The sequence below is a fragment of the Phalangium opilio genome, unplaced genomic scaffold (genome assembly GCF_054372755.1).
Source record: "Phalangium opilio isolate 3A_F unplaced genomic scaffold, DU_Popi_V2 ptg000194l_1, whole genome shotgun sequence".
Classification (NCBI taxonomy): domain Eukaryota; kingdom Metazoa; phylum Arthropoda; class Arachnida; order Opiliones; family Phalangiidae; genus Phalangium; species Phalangium opilio.
The window spans coordinates 185,529-205,901 of NW_028324212.1; the positions used below are offsets into that span (position 1 = coordinate 185,529).

Consider the following 20,373-nt stretch of genomic DNA (forward strand, 5'->3'; position numbering starts at 1 on the left):
ATGGTTGCTCTTGTAGAAAGAGCTTGGCATATTCATCTAATTCGTATAATTTTTCTTGGACGATGGTAATTTGTCCGTAGTCTAAGAAAATTGTTTCCAATTGGGAGACGGTGGGTCGAGGATGAACGATGCGGGGAACCGGAACAATGGCGGCGGCTTCGGGTTCGGCTGGGAGTTCGACTGGAACTTCTCGCCTGGCGACTGTTGATTCGGCTGGCTGTTCCCCTGCAACGTTTTCCTGGGCGACGGCTGGGTTTGTAGGGGTTTCCAAGGGGATTTCTTCTTGTATGACGGCTGTGGCGGCAGGGAGTTCTGGGGATTTTCCTCTTCGGCGGTGGCGAGGTTGGTCGGACGTTCTCTATGGACCTGTTCAGCGGCAACTGCGGTGTTGGCAGGACGTTCTAAGATTTCTTCAGCGGCGATGGTTGGGAGTTCCCGAGGGAGGTTTCCCGTTGCGGCGGCTTCGATGGTATTGGCAATTCGAATTTCAGTGGGGATTTTATTCATTTCTTCTTCAGGAAATTCCGCTACGGCGGCTCTTGCTCTCGTGTCTGGTCTATCCTCAGGGTCCGGGTGAAGTACCAAGACATCCTGAGGGTGAGGTTGGGGATTTCCAGCTGGGTTGTCGTTTGAATTGTCCCGGTGAAAAGTAATTGCGGCTGGCAAAGTTACTATCTCGAAATCGCCCAATAGGGGGTCCAGTAGGAAGTCTTCTGGAGCTGTTGTTTCCCTTCCCCCTCTGGTGAGTTGGGGTCCCGTGGCCCAGTATAGGGGTTTTTTCTGATTGGTTCTAAAATATACTATCATTAGAAACAAAAACATAAATAACAAATTCCCATAGGGATGAAGTTATGACTGTGTAAGGGTTGTGTGATATTAGACGGCCGTTAGCACGGTACGTCGTGGATGAGCCAACCGGACTCTTTCCCAAGGAGGTTTTGCTATAGGTACTCGTTTGAAGTTGAAGTCTTCTGGTACTAAATCGATGATTCCTTTTTCTTGTAAATAGTGGGATATCTCGTTTCGCGAGCGTAGCATGCAGCTATTTGGTCCTGGGGGATAGTAGTATACGTCCATATCTACCTTGCCAGGCTGGAAAGTGTGGCAGTAGAAAACTCGCGAACCCAGCCCTTCTTGAATGGTTTCTCGTAATTCGTCGGAATTTGTTCCTGCAAGGCTTCCAACTAGAGAATGTGATTTTGTTGGCGGTTTTTTTAAATTGTGGATTGCTTTGAAATACAATGGATGTTTCATTTGAAGTATAATTTTGGTAAAGTGAACTTTGTTTTTCACATTGGTCTACAAGAAATGCATAAATACGTGCTTTTTTGGTCGTTTTCTGTGAAATTCACACAATTCCAATGGTACCACAAATCGCATTCTTCACATTGCACCATGTTAATTTTCGTTGATACGGTAGGGCATTTTCCGCACTTCCATTCCGCTTTCTTACTTTTCAATACTTCACGTATTGCAAGCCAGCCATCCGGCGAAACGAATTCTTTGACGAACTCTACCGCTCTGTCTTTGATGTTTATTACGTCGTCGTCAACATTTTAAGGTATCATCTCTATGCCTTCTTCGTCTATTTGACGTGTCCTATTAATAGTTTCTTCAACCTTTTCTTTATTCACGAAGAACTCGAGGAACGGCTGAATCTGTTTCTTTTTTTCCTTTCCGAAAGATCTTGACAACTTAGAAATAGGTTTTGAACGGCAAGGCACATCTGCAGCATTTGAATCTGCAGAAAGAATGTTCAGATTCCGAATTTTTCCTGGTGTTGGCTCCGTTGTTAGGTTGTGACAAATAAAATACAAGTGAGGCCTTTTCATTTAAATCTGGTTTCGCGTATCGTATATTGTTTATCTTTCTTTTCTTCACTGTTAAAGAGAACCGTTTTTGTTTCTCTGCCAACTTATTATGGGGGACATTCTGCATTTTATTACGTTCTTCCCCAGAACTGTTTGTCATTTGTTTATCCGCTTGATTATTTTTTTTGGTTTTGGCAGTTTGAATTTCTAAGAGTGACTTAGATGACCTGGTCTGTTTGGTGACTAGGTCTAAAATTTCACTGTTTTCGCATTTTTTAATGGCACCAATCAATGACATGACTTCTGAAATAAGAGCTTCTTTTTTCAACTCGAGATTTTCTTTTCCATTTGATTCTGTCAAAATCTTCATCAGGAAAGTTTTGTCTGTAGGAACGCTTATTTCATCAATGTCTTCAGTTGGACCTTTTTCATTGTTCACATAATTTGACCCTTTTTCTGAGACTGCATTTCCGTAACTATAAACTTTAGGAGTGGAGTCTTTATCTTCAATGGTGTTTTATTAAGGTACCGAATACATAGGTGAATGTGCTTACATATCACTGTGTGTATTAATCGATCCGGACAAGAACACGTAAATTGGTGAATACACGTGTTGCACGCAACACATGGAGTTGCATTCTTCACACATTTCTTGCTGCTTAGTAACTATGTACTTCAGATCGTCATTAGCGTCCGTTTCATTGTCTTTCAAGGTGGCTTCGCTCGCGATGGACCAAGTGTATTGTGAGATTGGTTCGACGAGAGACAAAGGCAAATCCATGGCGTGTTTGTGTCTTTTGAAGTTCGCCGTGGACTTCCACGTTATTTTCCCCTTTTCAATTTTTATAAGGCGTTGTACTGATTAGTCACGGTCATAATTAAATAACGTGGATAGGCACTTGTCAACTCGATTGTTCTGCTTAACTTCCAAGTAATTATACTTTAGAACTTTGTGGAAAGCTTCCAAGAACATATTTGAGTTGATCTCGCTTCCTTTGCGATAGCAAGCAGCCCATTGTTCTTTACAAGAAACCCATTCGTTTTAGAAATAATTTCCAAACTCAACAGCTTTTTCCGTTTTCTTCCATTTCTTTAAGCATGAGCTCAAATTTTTTCGGATGCAACTCGTCTATATGTATGGCTATTCCTTTAAATATGTAAGAAGCCACTTCCTTGTCCCCAATTACAGATATTTTTTGATACACGTGCCATTTGCAAAGCAAATTTTTTTGGTTCCCCTCCATTTACTAATATATACGTCTTTGCCGTACAGTTCTAATTCATTTTTTACTTCTCCAAGGTAATCCCCTGTTGGGAGTATAGGGACGCCATCTGGGGAAAGATAGATCAGGCTGTCCGTATCTATATAGAAACAGAGATCACCTACCATCTCAAGATGTTTTAAGAGATGTAAGCGTGCCATAGTTGTTGTGTAACAGTCTATGAAGACTTTTGGGCTATCTCGTTTTCCGTAATTTCGGTTGATTTGACTAAGATGGTATTGTAGTTTAAATTCAAGAGACTTTTCACTAGTGATGCCGCGAATATTGATTTTGCCGAACACCGAATACCGAATATTCGGCCATGCTCTCGGCCGAAGCATCGAATATTCGGCCACCGAATATTCGGGCGTGAGATATGTGCAACTCGCGCGAAACCGGTTATGAGCTGTAACCCGTTCCGCGAAATACGTACATCCCCCGCACGGACCGCAATGGGACAGGTCAAGGCACCCTAGATAAAATAACGGCTGGAGCGCGCTTATTATTTTCAACCCAAAAGTGAAATTTTTGTTTGCCAATTTTCGCCAGTAGAGGTGCCCGTTTTCAATTGTATTTTCGCGCCAAAACGGGAATTTAAACGGGAGTCAGACCAACATGGTGGGCTGAAACGAGCAAACGAGGCCAGGATTTTCGAGGTAAGTTTTATTATTATTAATAAATTATACAAAACAACTATAAATATTTCTTTAGTTTTATGAGATACACTCACATTTCATATATACTAAAAACAATTTATAAGAAATAAAACTTTTTAACATAACTATAGTTTATTTAGGAAAGCATGCTGTTGTCAGGGCTAAAAGTAATTTGTTAACCGAAGATAGCCTTTTCTATTATTAATTACTACTAATTATATTGTTTTTCGATGTAGATATCGAATCACAAAACATAGTAAAGTTCCTATATCACACTTCAGAATGGTTATGTGCATTGTGCCAATTGTAAACAAAAGGAATACAACGGAAAGAAACACCTTCTAGACGAGCAGCATGCAATTAGCGTTCATTCTTTTCCTAAAGATGAGACTAGGAAGGCTAAATGGATAAGTGAAATATTTGGTGAAGACATAAGTCAATATCAAAAGTGGATAGAGTCTGAAGGTGTTGCTAAAGTTTGCAGTAAACACTTTAAGAAATCAGATTTTAGTATTTCTACTAAACACAAGCGATTTGTTACGTCTCGGCAATTCCAACAACAACTAGGACTAGCAGCGACAATTTAAAAACACTATTTTTCAAGAACATGAAAACAATGCCGAATTTCAAGAAGCAACTGCTGTGTTATTTCAAGAAGGAAAATCTGTGATATCCCAAGATATAACTTATCTAAAAGCAAAAAGAAAAGTATAAAATGATCTCTTGTGTTAAAATGTATAAAATGATCTCATGTTTTAAAATGTATAAAATGATCTCATGTTTTAAAATGTATAAAATGATCTCATGTTTTAAAATGTTTAAAATGATTTCGTGTTAAAATGTATAAAATTATCCCATGCGTTAAAACTGAAAGCATAAAATTATCTCATGTGTTAAAACTGAAAGCATAAAATTATCTCATGTGTTAAAACTGAAAGCATTAAATTGCCTCATGGGTTAAAAAATATATAAAGTTATTGATTATTATCACCTTTGAGCTGTTCGCTACTTGCTATGTTTCTACTGCTTCAAAAGTTCGCGCCTTTAAATTGATGATTTGTAACGCCATCTAGGTATGAGATGGCCCTTTTCTATACAAGCTCCTGCCGCCCCTTACCAGAGCAGCGTGCACCAGCCGTTATTTTATCTAGGGTGCCTTGGACAGGTCCGAATGGTGAGGTGAATAGGCAGACGGCTACGCGAAATGTAGGGTCACGTTTGGAAAACTCTCCTCTCCTCTCGGCACTAGCTGTAACGCGATTAATGCTCTGCCCAATATTGGCGCGCAAGCAGAGAGAGGGATACACTGTTTAGATTTAAATCCGCTCTCTACCGCCTCTGCTACAGCGCGCCTGCGCGGAAGCTTTCAACGTTGGTGATAAAATCGGGAAGGAGGGTATGAAAAGGGGGAAGTTACGATTTTTCAACGCGCTCTCTTTAACACTATAGGACCCGTCTATAGCGTCTTTAGGTTTTTGGTTCATAATTCATTTGCGAGTAGATCGTGTCACTAGTATATGCTTTACAAAATGTCATCGGCAAACAAAAAATCGCCTGTTTGGAAATATTATGAGATTTGCAATGAAGATAATAAGTTGGCTGTGTGTTTGCTGTGTAACAACAAGATCTCACGAGGTGGAGAAGGGAAGAAAGCAAATAAGGAAAAGCTTAAAACAATATTTTTATAATTTTCAAAATCTAATGTTCTTGAAATTCAATTAAGTTAGAAAGTTTTTAATTATTTATCATATTGTGTCTAATTTGTGAGCAAAGTCAGTTTAATTATTATTTTTTGCTTATAGCTACAACTTCTCTAAAGAACCACCTTAAAACCAAACATGCTGAGCAGTACGCTACATTTACTGCTGCTCCCTCGGCAAGTGGCAGTAACCTTGAGTCTACTGATTGCAAGAAACTGGTAGCGCCTGGTACATCGAAAAAACAACAGTTAACTCTAAAGGAAACTACTGAAAAGAATTTGTTGTGGGATATCAATGACCCGAAATCAATAAAATATCATTATTTAATCGGTGAAATGATTGCCATAGACAACGAACCGTTATCGCTTGTTGAACGAGTCGGCTTTAAAAGACTTATGGAAAAGGCAGTGCCTCAATACAAAATACCTGGTCGCACTTATATGACCGAGCATGTTATTCCCGATATATATCACAGAATTTACCCAAAAATTGAAGCTAGCATTTCGCGATCAACAGCAGTATCAGTGACATCTGATATGTGGACATGTCAACAAAACAACGAGTCTTTCTTGAGTTTCACTGCGCATTGGATATCTCCAGACTTTATTCTTGAACATGGCGTTTTGGCGATGAAGCCGTTTGCTGGCTCGCATACTGGTAACAATATTGCTGTAGAGCTGAATGCTATTGCAGAAAGATGGAATATTCCTCAGAGGAAGATCCATTTACTTGTCCATGATAGTGGAGCCAATATGATAAAAGGTGTTAGAGTTGCAGAATATGATTCTGCCAAATATTTTATTCATTCGCTGCAACGAGCTGTCGAGGAATCGATGAAGTCTCAGACGGAAGTTCTGGAAATGGTAGCCGCTGCGAGACGAATTGTTACCCATTTTAACCACTCTGGTGTAGCTCAACATAAGCTGAAATCCATTCGCGAAGAACTTAAATTGCCAAACCACAAACTAGTACAAGATGTTAGCACACGCTGGAATTCTACGTATTATTTAATGGTGCGATTATTGGAGCAAAAACGAGCTGTCTCTTTGTACATAACAGATCACGATTCTTTAAACTCTCAGTGGGATTTAATGGGGCAATGCATAAATCTCCTCAAACCATTTGAAGAGATTACTAAAATAACCAGCTCAGGACTTTTCTGCATCTCTGAAGTCATTCCACATGTAACATTGCTGAAATACCTGGGAAAGGAAGACACTGCAGACAGAACACCAAAATTATTGAAAATAAGATCTTCATTTATATCTGAGCTTGAAAAACGGTTTAAGTTTGATGAGAATGACAAATATCTAGTTGCCACTTTTCTAGACCCGCGATTCAAAACTAATTTCCTGGGATTAGTTCAAACGGAACGAGCAAAACAAAAAAATTTTTTACAAGCTCTGAAAAATAGTTGTGACGAATCTAGCGGTACCGAATTTACCGATGATGATTCTTCTCCCCGTCGTAAGAAAAGAAACACCAACGAAAATGCTTCAAATTCAGTTTATGCAACTATTGAAAATGAAATACATGACAGTTTCTGGAACTGTTTTGAGGAAATCGCTACAGAGAACACGCAAAATGATGTTATTGATAAAAGCAAAAGCACAATTGCGAATGAGATTGATTTTTATCTCAAAACGGTTCGCTTGCATCGGGCGGCAGACCCTTACAAATGGTGGTCAGCAAACGCAAAACAGTATCCGAGCTTGGTAAAATTCGCGAAGATATATCTCTCGTCTCCTGGTAGTAGTGTATATAGTGAAAGACTATTTTCAGAAGCAGGTACTATCTATGAGGATAAGCGCAATCGTTTGCTATCAACAAATGCTGAAAAACTTGTCTTTATTCATCACAACTTACCACTGTTAGATTATAAATATTGAAATAAAAATTGTTATTGAAGAAAATAATTTTTGAGTAATTTTTCCGTTTTTTTCCTTCATGATTGGAGATTCGGTATTCGGCCGAATATTACGAAATATTCGGCCGAATACCGAATACGAAAAAAAATGGCCGAATAGGCCGAATACCGAATAGTAAACGAATATTCGTGGCATCACTACTTTTCACCTCTTTTTCAGGGTTCAGAAGTAATTCGTATGGAGACTTGGCGTCCTTTATTATGTCTGGTGAGGCGTGTCTAGTGTTTTGTCCAAACTTCCCTCAAAACGAGTTAAGCATAAGCTTACTCAGGCATCACAACCCCTCGTTCTTTTCAATTTATCTATATCCAGATCTATACCTTTAACTTCTTTATAGGTACTGACATAGTTTTCTTTGTCCTCTTGTGTGACGCAATCGGCAGGAAAACCGCTAGCCAGAGTTTTATATTCCAGAAAGGCGTTTACATAGTCTTTAAAAGACCGCCTTGTTTAGTCTCGGTGTTGTATTGTGTTATTTTGTAGGACCAGGCCTCGTATATGCGTGTTATTTTGTACCTTCGCTCTACGGCGTATCTCAGTTCGTCAGTAACCCAGGTACCCTGCAGTTCTCTCTGATCAGGTGTGTGGGTGCAGTCACCTTGAAATTGAGTTTTGCAACAGGTGTAGCATAGAGGTATTATTATTATTGTTGTTGAGGAGGGTACGCGCCCTAGCACCGATGCCAAAGGCATATTGTACAACCTCATATTCAGGCCTTGAATAGGCCCGTAGCTGCAGCGTAGCGAAGAATTCGCTCCACCGTAATAGAGGAGACCCTCGAGGGTTCCAAAGTATGTGAATAAAAATATTCTAGTCTAACCGAGGCGAAGCAGTCGCACTCGCAAAGTAAGTGAGCGGATGTTTCTTCCTTCTCCTGACACGACCTACAGAGAGGGTCGTCGGCAAAACCCATCAGATGGAGGTGCCTATTAAGCCGACAGTGCCCGGTCAAAAGACCGGTGGCCAGCCTAATATCCCATCTGCTGAGCGACATTAGGTCTTTGGCACGAGACCTGCAGGGATGTTGATTTTGATCCAAAACGGCTCTGGGAGAGACTTAACTGTCCAGATAGGAGCGGACTGAAACACTCCTATCTCTTTTATTGTTTTACTTAAAAAACACTTGACCCGATACGTGGGGTTACGTGGTTAAAGTTAGTGTAAATGAATACTACTGATTTTAATAAACACAGAATTATTCTTTATTTATTCTTTCTTATATTCCGATACCCTGGTTGCAACAGGGACTAAATTTCTCTAACCTTTTTTACCCTAGTTCTATAGGGGCTTAACCTTTTTATGGGACCTCGGTCACCTTTTCTACTTGGCATCTAGTGCTCAACTGGTTATTTTCCTTTTAAAACTTTCTCTTTCTGATTTTATTTTTCTACTCGCTCGTTTTTCCCTTTTTTGGGGTGAACACGTGTTTTTCTTTTTTTTTCTGTTTGCTATTGGGCTTATCTATGACGTACCTGGTTTTCTAGTTTTGGGGAATTTTCTCGACCATCGTGGTACCTTTTTTTTTTTTTTTTGAACTAGAGGGCGTGGGCCATTTTCACCTTTACCTTTCTAACCTTTCAAAACATCTGATTTTTTACAAGTTTACAATAACAAAAAAAAAAAGGGAATGATAAAAGAAAAAAAATACACTAAAATGGTAAACATGGAGAAAATAGCAAAGTATGCGCGCATTGAATATTTTACAAAATTTACATAATTAAAATTAAAATAATTAAAAGTAGTATGCTTAAATTTAATGTTCATTAATGGAGTTTTAACAACCTCCCACGCGTTGAACCTAGAGGTTCAACACTTATAGTTCGAGATGGTATAAAAATTGAATGGGACGTCTTAAACGCGTCCCATCGGAAAGGCGTAACATACAGGATCTTACGATACCGTCTCTGCCTTTCATTGTTTCTTCTATCACGGCAATTTTCCACATTAAACGCGGTTTTCTGTTTTCTTCAATTAGCACAACATCATTAGCTTTGAGCTCCTTGGACTGAACCCAGCTGGGTCGGTGATGCGCGGAACGCAATTCTAACAAATAGTCATTCTTCCAGCGTAACCAGAATTTGTCTAGTAATGACTGTCTATACTTTAATCGCTTGGTTAACTTGACTCGTTGTGCAGAAATTTGTTCATTATCCGAATACACTCGCGAAGGTAGCGCGGTTAAACGTTGTCCCACCAAAAAATGGGCTGGAGTCAGCGGAGCTGGTTCTCCGGCTTCTTGTGACACAAAACTTATTGGTCGGGAATTAACCGTGGCTTCTACCTCTATCAAGAGGGTTTCTAACTCTTCATAAGTGAGACGGGCTTGGCCTAGGGTTTTCTTCAGAGCTGCTTTTACGGATCTAACCATCCGCTCCCAAAACCCGCCCCACCATGCTGCTCGGTCCGCGATATACCTCCACGAAAATTTTAAGGAGCAACAAAATTTCGCGACTTCTGGGTGACGCAAGTTGTTTAACAACGTATTTAAGTCTAATTCTGCTCTTTTGAAAGTTTTTGCATTGTCACTGTAGATTATTTTCACAATTCCGCGACGCGCTATGAACCGACGGAAAGACAATAAAAATTTATCAGTTGATAAATCCGAGACCAGTTCTAGGTGGACCGCTCTGGTCACGGCACATGTGAATAGCGCTATGTAACACTTTCCCCCTGGCTTCGTGTACAGGGGTCCCGCGAAATCTATTCCGCAGACAGAGAAAGGCGGGGAAGGATTTATCCTTGCATCGGGCAAGGGGGCCATCGGGGCCGATGAAGCTCGCGCACTAAACATTTTACACCTTGGGCAACTATGAATTATTTTCTTTAATTGTGGTCGCACCTTTGGAATCCAATACTGTTCGCGTAGCTCCGTGAGCGTTTCGTTTACTCCCGCGTGTTTTAGTCTTATATGATTTGATTCCATTAAGAGCTCTGTTAATCTGTGTTTTGCTGCCAATATCCAGGGATGCCGTACCCTGTAGCTAAGGTTAGCCGCATCTATTCTTCCGCCAACACACATAAGACCATTTTCATCCAACAGGGGGCTTAGCGAAATTAAGCTTGATTGCTTGGGAAATTCTTCCTTTGTTTCTAAACAATGAACTTCTTCTGGGTAGCTTTCTCTTTGGGCTATTTTAACCCAATATTTTTCGGCATTTATAATTTCTTCTGTCGATAGTGGACCTTTTAATTTGTTCTTTGATCTCAAATTAGTTACGAATCTCTGTACCCACGCGGTGATTCTCCAAACCAAGCTCGTGGAACTATATTTCTCTAAGTTTAACAAGGGTTCTACCGAGGTTTTGCCCGTGGCCATAACCAAAATCGCATATCCATTTTTGGAGCGTAATTCCTTCTCAATTTCCCGTTTATCTACTTCTAATTCTTTTAAATTAATTTGTTCTGGGATCGTGGGGGTTCTAAGCCAAGGAGGCCCGTGCCACCAAATTTCACTATTTTTTAATTCTAAAAGTGTTTTACCCCTAGTGGGCAAGTCTGCCGGGTTCTCTTTCCCAGAAATGTGTTGCCAAGATGCTTGATTTACTAAATTTTGGACGTCTCTTACTCTATTGGAAACAAACGGTTTACATTTTGCAGCCGATCCACGTAACCAGTGTAAAACTATGGTGGAGTCCGTCCACAAATGGACTGATTCTATTGTATATCCCAACGTTTCTCTCAAACTCGTTATGAGTCTGGCTCCCAACAATGCACCCATTAATTCTAAGCGGGGTAGGGATAATTCCCCCAAAGGGGCTACTTTTGTTTTTGATGCTACTAGTGTCGTGGTTACTATTCCGTTAGGGTACTCGCTTCTTAGGTAAACCACTGCCGCGTACGCGCGCTTACTCGCATCTGTGAAGCCATGTAATTCTATTTTAGGTTCTTGATTTTGAGGTTCATTGTCAAAATAATACCTTGGTATTTCGATTTCTTGTAAGTGAGGGAGTTCCTCACACCATTGTTTAAACCTTGACAATAAACAGGCCTCATCATCGTCTGTTAATTCCCCATCCCAGGGGAGTTTTCTTTCCCACAACTCTTGCAGTAACATTTTTGCCCTTATGGTGAATGGTGAGACCAAGCCCAAAGGGTCAAATATTTTAGCTACAGCTTTTAGGGCCCAACGCTTGGTATTTTTCTTGTTAACTAGAAATTGTAGGAGGTCTGTTACATCAAAGGTAAATACGTCTCTAACTTCATCCCATGTTAAACCTAGTACTTTTAGGGGTACAGCACTTGGGATCTCAATATTTTCTTTCTCAGCTGTTTTAAGTTCGCTCCACCTATTTCTTACTTCTCTAGAGTTACTTCTCCACTTTCTTAAATTCATGCTAGCTAGACTTAATATTTTAACAGAATCCTCGATGATCTTATTAGCTTCCTCTGAACTTTTAGCTCCTCCCAACAAATCATCTACATACAAATTTTCTCCTAATTCTTTTACTGCTTCTGGGTATTCTAATTCAAATTTCTTCACGTGGTTCTTAATTGTAGCCGCTAACAAATAGGGGCTGGAGGTGCAACCAAACGGTACCCTAGCAAATCTATAAGTCACTAAATTTTCGAGCTCGGGACTCAAACCTTTCCCTACCCATAAAAACCTGAGGGAATCACGGTCTTCTTCTTTTATTCCTATTTGATGGAACGCCTTTTCTACGTCACCCGTAAATGCCACTCGACTCCCATTGTTAAAGTTAATACCTTTCTCAAATGACTTTAAACATTCGTCCCTTTCTTGTGCTTTTGTATTTACATTATCTTCTATACCCATTGATTCTAAATTCCAAAACTTTTCAACTTGAGCTGACAACATATCTTCTTGGGGGCTTATAGCTACGTGCATTACCGCTACCATGTTTACTCCTACTGGGCTTCCTGACGTGTCTGACTTTTCAGAGGTACCCATAACAGTCCAACCCAACTTTGTATTTAGGGCCATTAAACGATCTCCTAATCTTTCCATTTCCCCTGTGGCTACCATCCAAAAATAATTTGCTCCAATCAAAATATCTAGCTGGGTGGCGTTGGCGCCTTTTTGATACTCTACTCTATCGGCTAATTCTAAATTTCTCAGGTCCATTTCCTTCCTAACTTCTTCCCCTGGTACAGAAAATCTAGCTCCGCAGATTTCAGGAGTCTCCAGCGCTATTACCTCTACTTTCTCGCCAGTCTTAACATTGTTTAAAACCAGTCTCACTTTCTTTCTTTCTACGTGAATAGGCTGCGTATGACTAAAGGGGAAAACATCAATTCCTTCGGTTCCAAGAACCTCCAGATTTAATTCTCGCGACAATTTTTCTTTAATAAAACTTCTATGGCTAGCGCCATCTAAGACACATCTAACCCTTGTTTTGCTCCCTAATTCATCTGATAGGTCCGCGGGGACCGTTTGCAAAAGAACTACGCCTCCTTCTGAATCATGCGCCACTGTGGCTACAGTCACGGCTGTCGCGTTACCCTGATTTTGGTTATTTTGGTTGGGGGTAGTATTATTACGGGGGGCTTCGCCTTGGTTTGAAGAGCTACTTTGTGTTGGTCTAACCCTTCTATCATTTTGAGATCTATCTGAACATAGAATTTGATGATGTCTTCTATTACAATTGCGACAATTTTGTATTCTGCCATAACAGACATTGGTTCTGTGTCCTGGCTTCAGGCACAAGAAACATAAACGCCCCTGTGTAGCTATCTCTCTTTTCTCTTCGGTCGGCAATTCACATTGATAAAATGGGTGGTTCTGGCTCTTGCAAAACTGGGTTCTGATTATTAAACTGGATGCCCGTGTTTAGTGCGGCGGCCGACGGATATGCGGGTCTTTGAGGTGTGACCTTATTGTTTGGAACAGTTTTGAAGCCTGCTGTTTTATCCTGAGATCTAGCGCTACCCTGATGTTTGATTTGTTGCTCTCTACCTGTTCTGTGTACAACTAACGCTCTTTCTCTACTCCTTATTTCATTGTTCAGAAATGTCATTAATTCGTCAATTTTGTAAAGCTCATCTTCTGTTTTGTTTTTACCGAACTCATGCAATAATTCTAACGGAATTAATCCTGCCATTACGTGAGCCAACATTTCTCCGTATTTTTCAATGGGGTGTCCTAATGAGTCTAAACTTCTCATTTCCATTTGACACGTGTCATGTAAATTTCTCAGGGCAATTATATCAGAAGCCTTCTCTACGGGGCTCATATGAAAACAATTATTTAAATGTTCACCGATCAATAGATCTTTTCTGCCAAAGCGGTCCTTGAGTACTCTAATGGCTTCGTCATAATTTGCGTCGTTATTCGACAGATTTTTTATGGACTGAGCGGCTAATCCGGTTAAATAGGATTTTAAATATTGGAACTTAGCTGTTTTTTCCATGTCTTGATTGTGTATTGCTCCTTCAAACTGACCCCAGAAGTTGATCCATTCTGATATGGTGCCGTCGTATTTCTTAATTTCCAGCTTAGGTAGCCGTATATTCTTTGCGGCGTTGACCGTTCCAACGGCCGAGCCGCTTTGCTGGATCTCCGTAGAGTTGACGCTGGCTGTGCTTCCTCTTGGTGCCGACGCGTAAGGCGTGCCGTTCTTCTGGTCCTCTATCCATCTCGTAGCTCGAGACCTCCATTTTATTAACTTTTCGTTGTACTCTTCAATTACGATTAATTCGTCGTCCTGCTCCTGGTCGGTCGTCAGCAACCTCAGAATTTGGTTATCCAACTGTTCAAGTTTTACTTCCTTGGCGTTAAGTTGCGCGATATAATCACCAAGAGTTTCCCCGCACACTATTGTAGCTTGTGTTAATTCCGTTTCAATGTTATTAGTTAGTCGAGTCACTGCTCCTCTCGCGGATGCTTGCTGTCTTTTGAGAGTTTTTAACGAGTCTGCCATTTTTTTTTTCGGACTGTTTTACCGCATTATCTCGCGTTTATTTTGCTTTTAAAGTTCAACTTACACTAGTTAACTACGTCCCGGGTTTCGGCACCAAAATTATGTTGATTTTGATCCAAAACGGCTCTGGGAGAGACTTAACTGTCCAGATAGGAGCGGACTGAAACACTCCTATCTCTTTTATTGTTTTACTTAAAAAACACTTGACCCGATACGTGGGGTTACGTGGTTAAAGTTAGCGTAAATGAATACTACTGATTTTAATAAACACAGAATTATTCTTTATTTATTCTTTCTTATATTCCGATACCCTGGTTGCAACAGGGACTAAATTTCTCTAACCTTTTTTACCCTAGTTCTATAGGGGCTTAACCTTTTTATGGGACCTCGGTCACCTTTTCTACTTGGCATCTAGTGCTCAACTGGTTATTTTCCTTTTAAAACTTTCTCTTTCTGATTTTATTTTTCTACTCGCTCGTTTTTCCCTTTTTTGGGGTGAACACGTGTTTTTCTTTTTTTTTTGTTTGCTATTGGGCTTATCTATGACGTACCTGGTTTTCTAGTTTTGGGGAATTTTCTCGACCATCGTGGTACCTTTTTTTTTTTTTTGAACTAGAGGGCGTGGGCCATTTTCACCTTTACCTTTCTAACCTTTCAAAACATCTGATTTTTTACAAGTTTACAATAACAAAAAAAAAGGGAATGATAAAAGAAAAAAAATACACTAAAATGGTAAACATGGAGAAAATAGCAAAGTATGCGCGCATTGAATATTTTACAAAATTTACATAATTAAAATTAAAATAATTAAAAGTAGTATGCTTAAATTTAATGTTCATTAATGGAGTTTTAACAAGGGACCATTGACAAAAAGTTTAGTCTGTCTCTGGCCCTCCATGTTATGCCTGAGCTGGTTTTGTATGACAGTCAACCTGTCATGCAGACACCGTTTGACGTGCCTGTAGGGGATGGGGACGGCCGGCTCCGGCCCCAAGAGCTTGGCCTCCGGACCCCTTTTCGCAAATCTATCGGCTTGCTCATTGCCATGATATCCGCTATGCCCTGGCACCCAGTACAACAGAACCCTGTTGCAGGATGCCAGTCGCGCTAGCAGATCAAGGCAGCTGTGCACCAGTTGAGAGGTAATCTCACACTGGTTCAGCGCATTCAAGGCGGCCTGACTGTCAGAGTAAATTCTCACAGTCCGTCCGGTATACCCTTTGTTAATACAGTAATTTGCGCAATAACAGATCGCGGCAATTTCCGCCTGGAACACACTAGCAAAGGTGCCCAGGCATGCAGAAAAACCGACCCTTGTGGTTTGGCAGTAATAGCCGGCGCCAGCGCCGGAGTCAGTCTTAGAACCATCGGTGAACCAAATAGTTTCACCTCCAGTGCCAAGAGGCAGCAGGTTAGTCCACTCGGCCCGACTGGGAAAGTGGATGCTGAATGGCTTAGTGAAGTCAAAACTGGTAACGGTTTTGTCAGAGCACATCGTAAGCGACGGCTCGAGTGCGGCGTACTCCCGAAAGAGCTTCGTATGACTGTAATCCCAGAGTCTTGGGACCCAACAGCCATTAATGTGGAGCCTGTAGGCCCCCAGGACAGCCTCCTCCTCAATAAAAAGATGAAGAGGAAGCATGTCAAGGAGTACCTCCAGGGAAGCAGTTGGGGTTGATCTCATGGCCCCCGTAACACCGATGCAGGCAAGCCTTTGAAGCTTGCGCAGGGCAGCCTGCACCGTTTTAAGCCGGACCCTTGTCCACCAGACAAGTGCCCCGTAGGATAATATGGGTCTGATGATCCCAGTATAGAGCCAGTGTACAGCCTTGGCGTTAAGGCCCCAAGTCTGGCCGACAGAGCTCCTGGTCCTCCAGAAAAGCATTTTGGCCTTCTTGATGCACCGATCAAGATGCGGCTTCCATGTGAGTCTACAATCAAAATTCACCCCCAGGTATTTCACCTCGGTGGACTTTGTCAGGACCTGGCCAAAGAAAGAGATATCATTGAACAGATCCTTAGTGTTCTTCCTCGTAAATGGAACAAGGACAGTTTTGTTTGGATTAACAGTGAGGTTGACCGCCTGACACCATTCCTCCACGTTAGAGAGAGCAGATCTCATAAGTGCGGTGACAGTATCCGGGAACTTCCCGGTAAAGACTATCGCCACATCGTCCGCATACCCGAAACAGTGACAGCCCCCAGAACCCCTGAGCCTCTCCAAGAGTTCGTCCCCCACCAGGCACCACAACAGGGGGGAGAGCACTCCACCCTGAGGGCAGCCCCTACTGGTAGTCACCCCTAGAGAGTCCCCAAGGAGAGACGCCGTCACCTCTCGGTCGGTCAGCATGGACTTGATCCAGCGGCCAAGAGTGTCGCTGATGCCAAATCTCTTGACAGCTTCAGTAATAACCGAGCTAGAGACCTTATCAAAGGCCCCCTCGATATCGAGGAAAATGGCCAGTGAAAATTCCTGAAACTCGAATGCCCTATCCAGGCAATTCGTAAGGCCGTGAAGGGCCGTCTCAGTTGATTAACCTTTTTGGTAAGCAAATTGTGAAAAAGAGAGAGGAGTTACCGAAAGTACCTCGTCTCTAATGTACCTGTCCACCAGCTTCTCCAGGATTTTGAGGAAGAAGGAGGTCAGGCATATGGGCCTAAATGGCTTCGCCTCGAGATAGGAAACCTTCCCGGGCTTGGGAATAAAGATGACCCTAGAGCGCTTCCAGTCACGAGGTATGTGGCCGAGAGCAATGCAAAGTCTATAGGTTTTGCATAACGGAGAGGTGATGTGGTCTAAGCCCTCCTGCAAAAGCCGAGGGAAGACCCCATCGGGTCCCGGAGACTTGTAGGGCTCAAAACAGTTGACAGCCCATCGAAGCTTTGGAATCGTAACAACCTGCCTGGCTGCAAGCCAGTCCTCCCTCTTCGCCCTGTGCAGGACAGGGTATCGAGAGTCAGGGTTTGTTGAATTGATTGAAGTGGAGTCAGGAAAGTGGACCTCCAGCATATGCTTGAAAGTCTCAGCCCCAGACTTAGTGTACACACCCTCCTGCAACTTAATAGTATTATGTCGGTGTGTGTTGTAGTGCGCTAGGATCTTCATGACCCTAGCCGTGGCAGGGACATTGGAGACTTGCTCACAGAAGGTCCGCCAAGAGTCCTTCTTAGCAGCTCTAATGGCCCTGTTGTAGGTATTAAGGGACTGCCTGTATCCAGTCCAGTCTCCCGTGCGCTTGGCTTTGTTAAAGAGCCTGCGCGTGTATTTCCGGAGCCGGCTGAGATCCGCATTCCACCAAGGAACAAGCCTCGAGCGGTTAACGGTCTTGAGTGGGCAGTTCCGGTGAAACGACTCAATGATAGAGCACTGTAAGTCACCAGCAGCCCTATCAAGATCGTTAGGTGAAGTAAGTTTAGGGGTGTGACCATCTCCGTAGCGTAGGATTAGGTCTTCCTTATAGCCGACCCAATTGGTTCGTTTTGGATTGCGTATCTCCGTCCCCACCGGGACAGAGGTAGTCGCGACAGTAAAGCAGATGTGCCTATGATCCGACAGAGACGGCTCATTAGACACATGCCAGTTAGACACGGAAGACACGAGGTTTTCCGTGGCTAGCGTGAGGTCAATGACCTCCCTTCTATTAGAAGTAACAAAAGTAGGTTCATTGTTCTGATTAAGAATATGGAGTTTACAACCAACTAAATATTCTAGTAAATCATCACCTCTCCTGTTGCAGTCAGAACTGCCCCACGTGATGTGATGAGCATTGGCGTCGCAGCCAATGATTAGTTTGTACCCTCTCTTTTCACATTGATCGACCAAATTGATCGCCTCAATTGTCGGGAGAGAGTCCGCGTCGTGGGCAAAGTAAGCAGAGGCAGCCGTGATAGTCAACTTGGCATGCCCAGTGGCAAGGACTAGCTTCACGGCCGCCGTGTCCTGGGACGTGTACAGCGGTAGAGAGATACAGCAAAGATCCCTCCGAACCAGAATACACGCCCTAGGTCTAGCAGCAGTATGGTCATAAAATAGTGACCCTGCCGCGTCTAGACCTAAGATTTGGCCATGGCAAATCCACGGTTCTTGTATGAGGGCCAGATCAAGACCCTCTATAGCAAACCTCCTGCAGAGTACCGCAGAGGCCGCCTTACTATGGTGCAGATTGATTTGAATCGCACGTAGCGTCCCCATGGTCCTTAAGAGAGGGGTTCAGAAGGGACCTAGCTACACCTCATCAGTCCCGAGAGGGCTAGTGGCACCTCCCCCCCTGACAGGCAAGCTCCCAGTCCCAAGATCCTCCCCCTCACCAGGACCACTGGAACGCTCATCGGTTGAACCCCGAAGGGTCCCATCCGATTCTTCAAGTAGGGTGGACTCATCCATGGAAGAACAAGCTTCCGAATGAGCCACCCCCTCCCCCTCTGTGCCTAGAGCGACACCAGCGAGCTCCACAGCGAGATCCCCCATCTCGCTAGTCCCACCCCCTGCCGTAGCCTCGGCTGCAGTGGCTTTGGTGGTTTCCGTGTGCTGTAGGAGTTTGAAGGAACCCTTGTCCACTCCAGTGAAGCCCACGTAGCCAGCATTCTTAATGGCTTCCAGCGAGGAGCCATCAATGGACAGTACCCAGTATCGCACTGCCCTGTCCACGTATGTCCGAATGCATTTCCAGTATTCGGTAGCAAAGCCATCGTTAAGGGCCTTGAGACGCCGGAACAGCACCGCCGGCTCTTTAGTGATCTGGTCTCTGGTGCGGAACATTACCTTAAACGGCTTAGGGAGTTCGCTAGCTCTCATTACTGAGAGCACCGCATCCCCCACCACCGAGTAGGCTAAATTATCCTTCAGCCATTGACCAGTGAACGTATCCTCGCAGGAGTATACCAGGGCCCCGGCCGTCAGGCTAAAATTCGCAAGGCGCGGTAGATGGCTCCCCGAAGGTATCCCATCCAGCGCCCTTAGAATCGCCTTCTGGATTGGGCCCACGTCTTCCTCCGTAATGACCGCCTTCGGATAGCCATTTTTAACAATGGCCATCTTTTCGGCGCTGGCGGCGTCTCTAAAGGACTTAGCCTTTTTCGACGCCGCCTGCGAGGTACTGGGCGAGGGAGTCGAGTCCTCCGTTCTAGGCCTCTTCAACTGGGTGTCACGTGTCGCCGCACCCCCAGCGGGGGTGGAGACCGTTCCAGACCCCGATTTGGCCTTTTCCTTTGCGATCTGTCGTTTGAGACGACGTCGCGCGGTACGTTTCGAAGCCTTACCAGTCACACGCACCGATAAATCGGCACGAGTATCGCTGGATAAAGGCCCTAGCGTAGTGGTATCAGTATGGGTTCTGCATTGAGCAGACCCCTGCACCGTAGGTTTGTTAGTGTTAGAGTTTGTTTTAATAGAGGTTTCCATAAGAATCCCACGAGTAAGGGGGCAAGTAAAAAGGTCACCACCCGGTAGTCCCCCACCCGGGTGGAAGGCTAGATACAACGGGGTGTCGCCTGGTGCCCCGAGGGGATCGTTAGCGATACCGTAGTTTTACTTCCCCAGTACCATGCAGCCCTCGGCACGATGCCTCAACACCTTGGCTTGGGAAGGACGCGTATCCGCTTAGCCCACACAACGTAGTGGTTACCAGCTCTCACCACCGAGGAGGTGTGATACTTCGCATTGATGAGGACCCAAGCTAGCGTGTGTAAAGTTAAAAACGCGAGCGGGAAGCCAAAGCAAGGGGGGAAGAGAACACCACATCTAGCTTGCGTCCCCAACTTCGAGAGCCTAGCATGGAGGTAAGGTGAGCTTACCATTTATCCTAGCAGGTAAAACCGGATGTATAAGGTTTTGAGCCGGAAGTAAGTCGCATTTGAGGAGTCCATCGTAAGAGAAGATATCGGGGAAATTGTCTAAAATAATTTGAGGATGGCCAATAGGAACTTTTCCAGTTTTGTTGACGAATGGGTATAAACTCGTGAAATTGACGTAGTGCATTTTTTCTCTCCCTGTTGTTTTATAGTACAGCTTGTTAGCGCAGCACCGACCTCCGAAGAAAGCATCTCGGGGGTTTAGTCTTTTGGATGTTTTAATACGAACATCGCTATGTTTTAAAAAGTCGATTATATTGGTGTTATTTGCCTTGTCTTGTTGCCAGT

At 43.2% G+C, this 20,373-nt stretch overlaps 2 protein-coding genes across 2 annotated transcripts; one reads left to right on the forward strand and one right to left on the reverse strand.

The window, feature by feature from the left end:
• The first annotated feature begins 5,258 nt into the window (after nt 1-5,258).
• Nucleotides 5,259-7,706, forward strand: LOC149622114 (zinc finger BED domain-containing protein 4-like). Its single transcript, XM_089853549.1, has 3 exons — nt 5,259-5,364; nt 5,532-7,144; nt 7,695-7,706. Exons 1-3 carry the CDS (start codon nt 5,259-5,261, stop codon nt 7,704-7,706), a joined length of 1,731 nt encoding a protein of 576 aa, XP_089709675.1.
• A 1,464-nt stretch (nt 7,707-9,170) lies between these two features.
• Nucleotides 9,171-14,235, reverse strand: LOC149622115 (uncharacterized). Its single transcript, XM_089853550.1, has 2 exons — nt 13,079-14,235; nt 9,171-12,951 (listed from the first exon to the last, which is right to left on the reverse strand). Exons 1-2 carry the CDS (start codon nt 14,233-14,235, stop codon nt 9,171-9,173), a joined length of 4,938 nt encoding a protein of 1,645 aa, XP_089709676.1.
• Nucleotides 14,236-20,373: the final 6,138 nt, after the last annotated feature.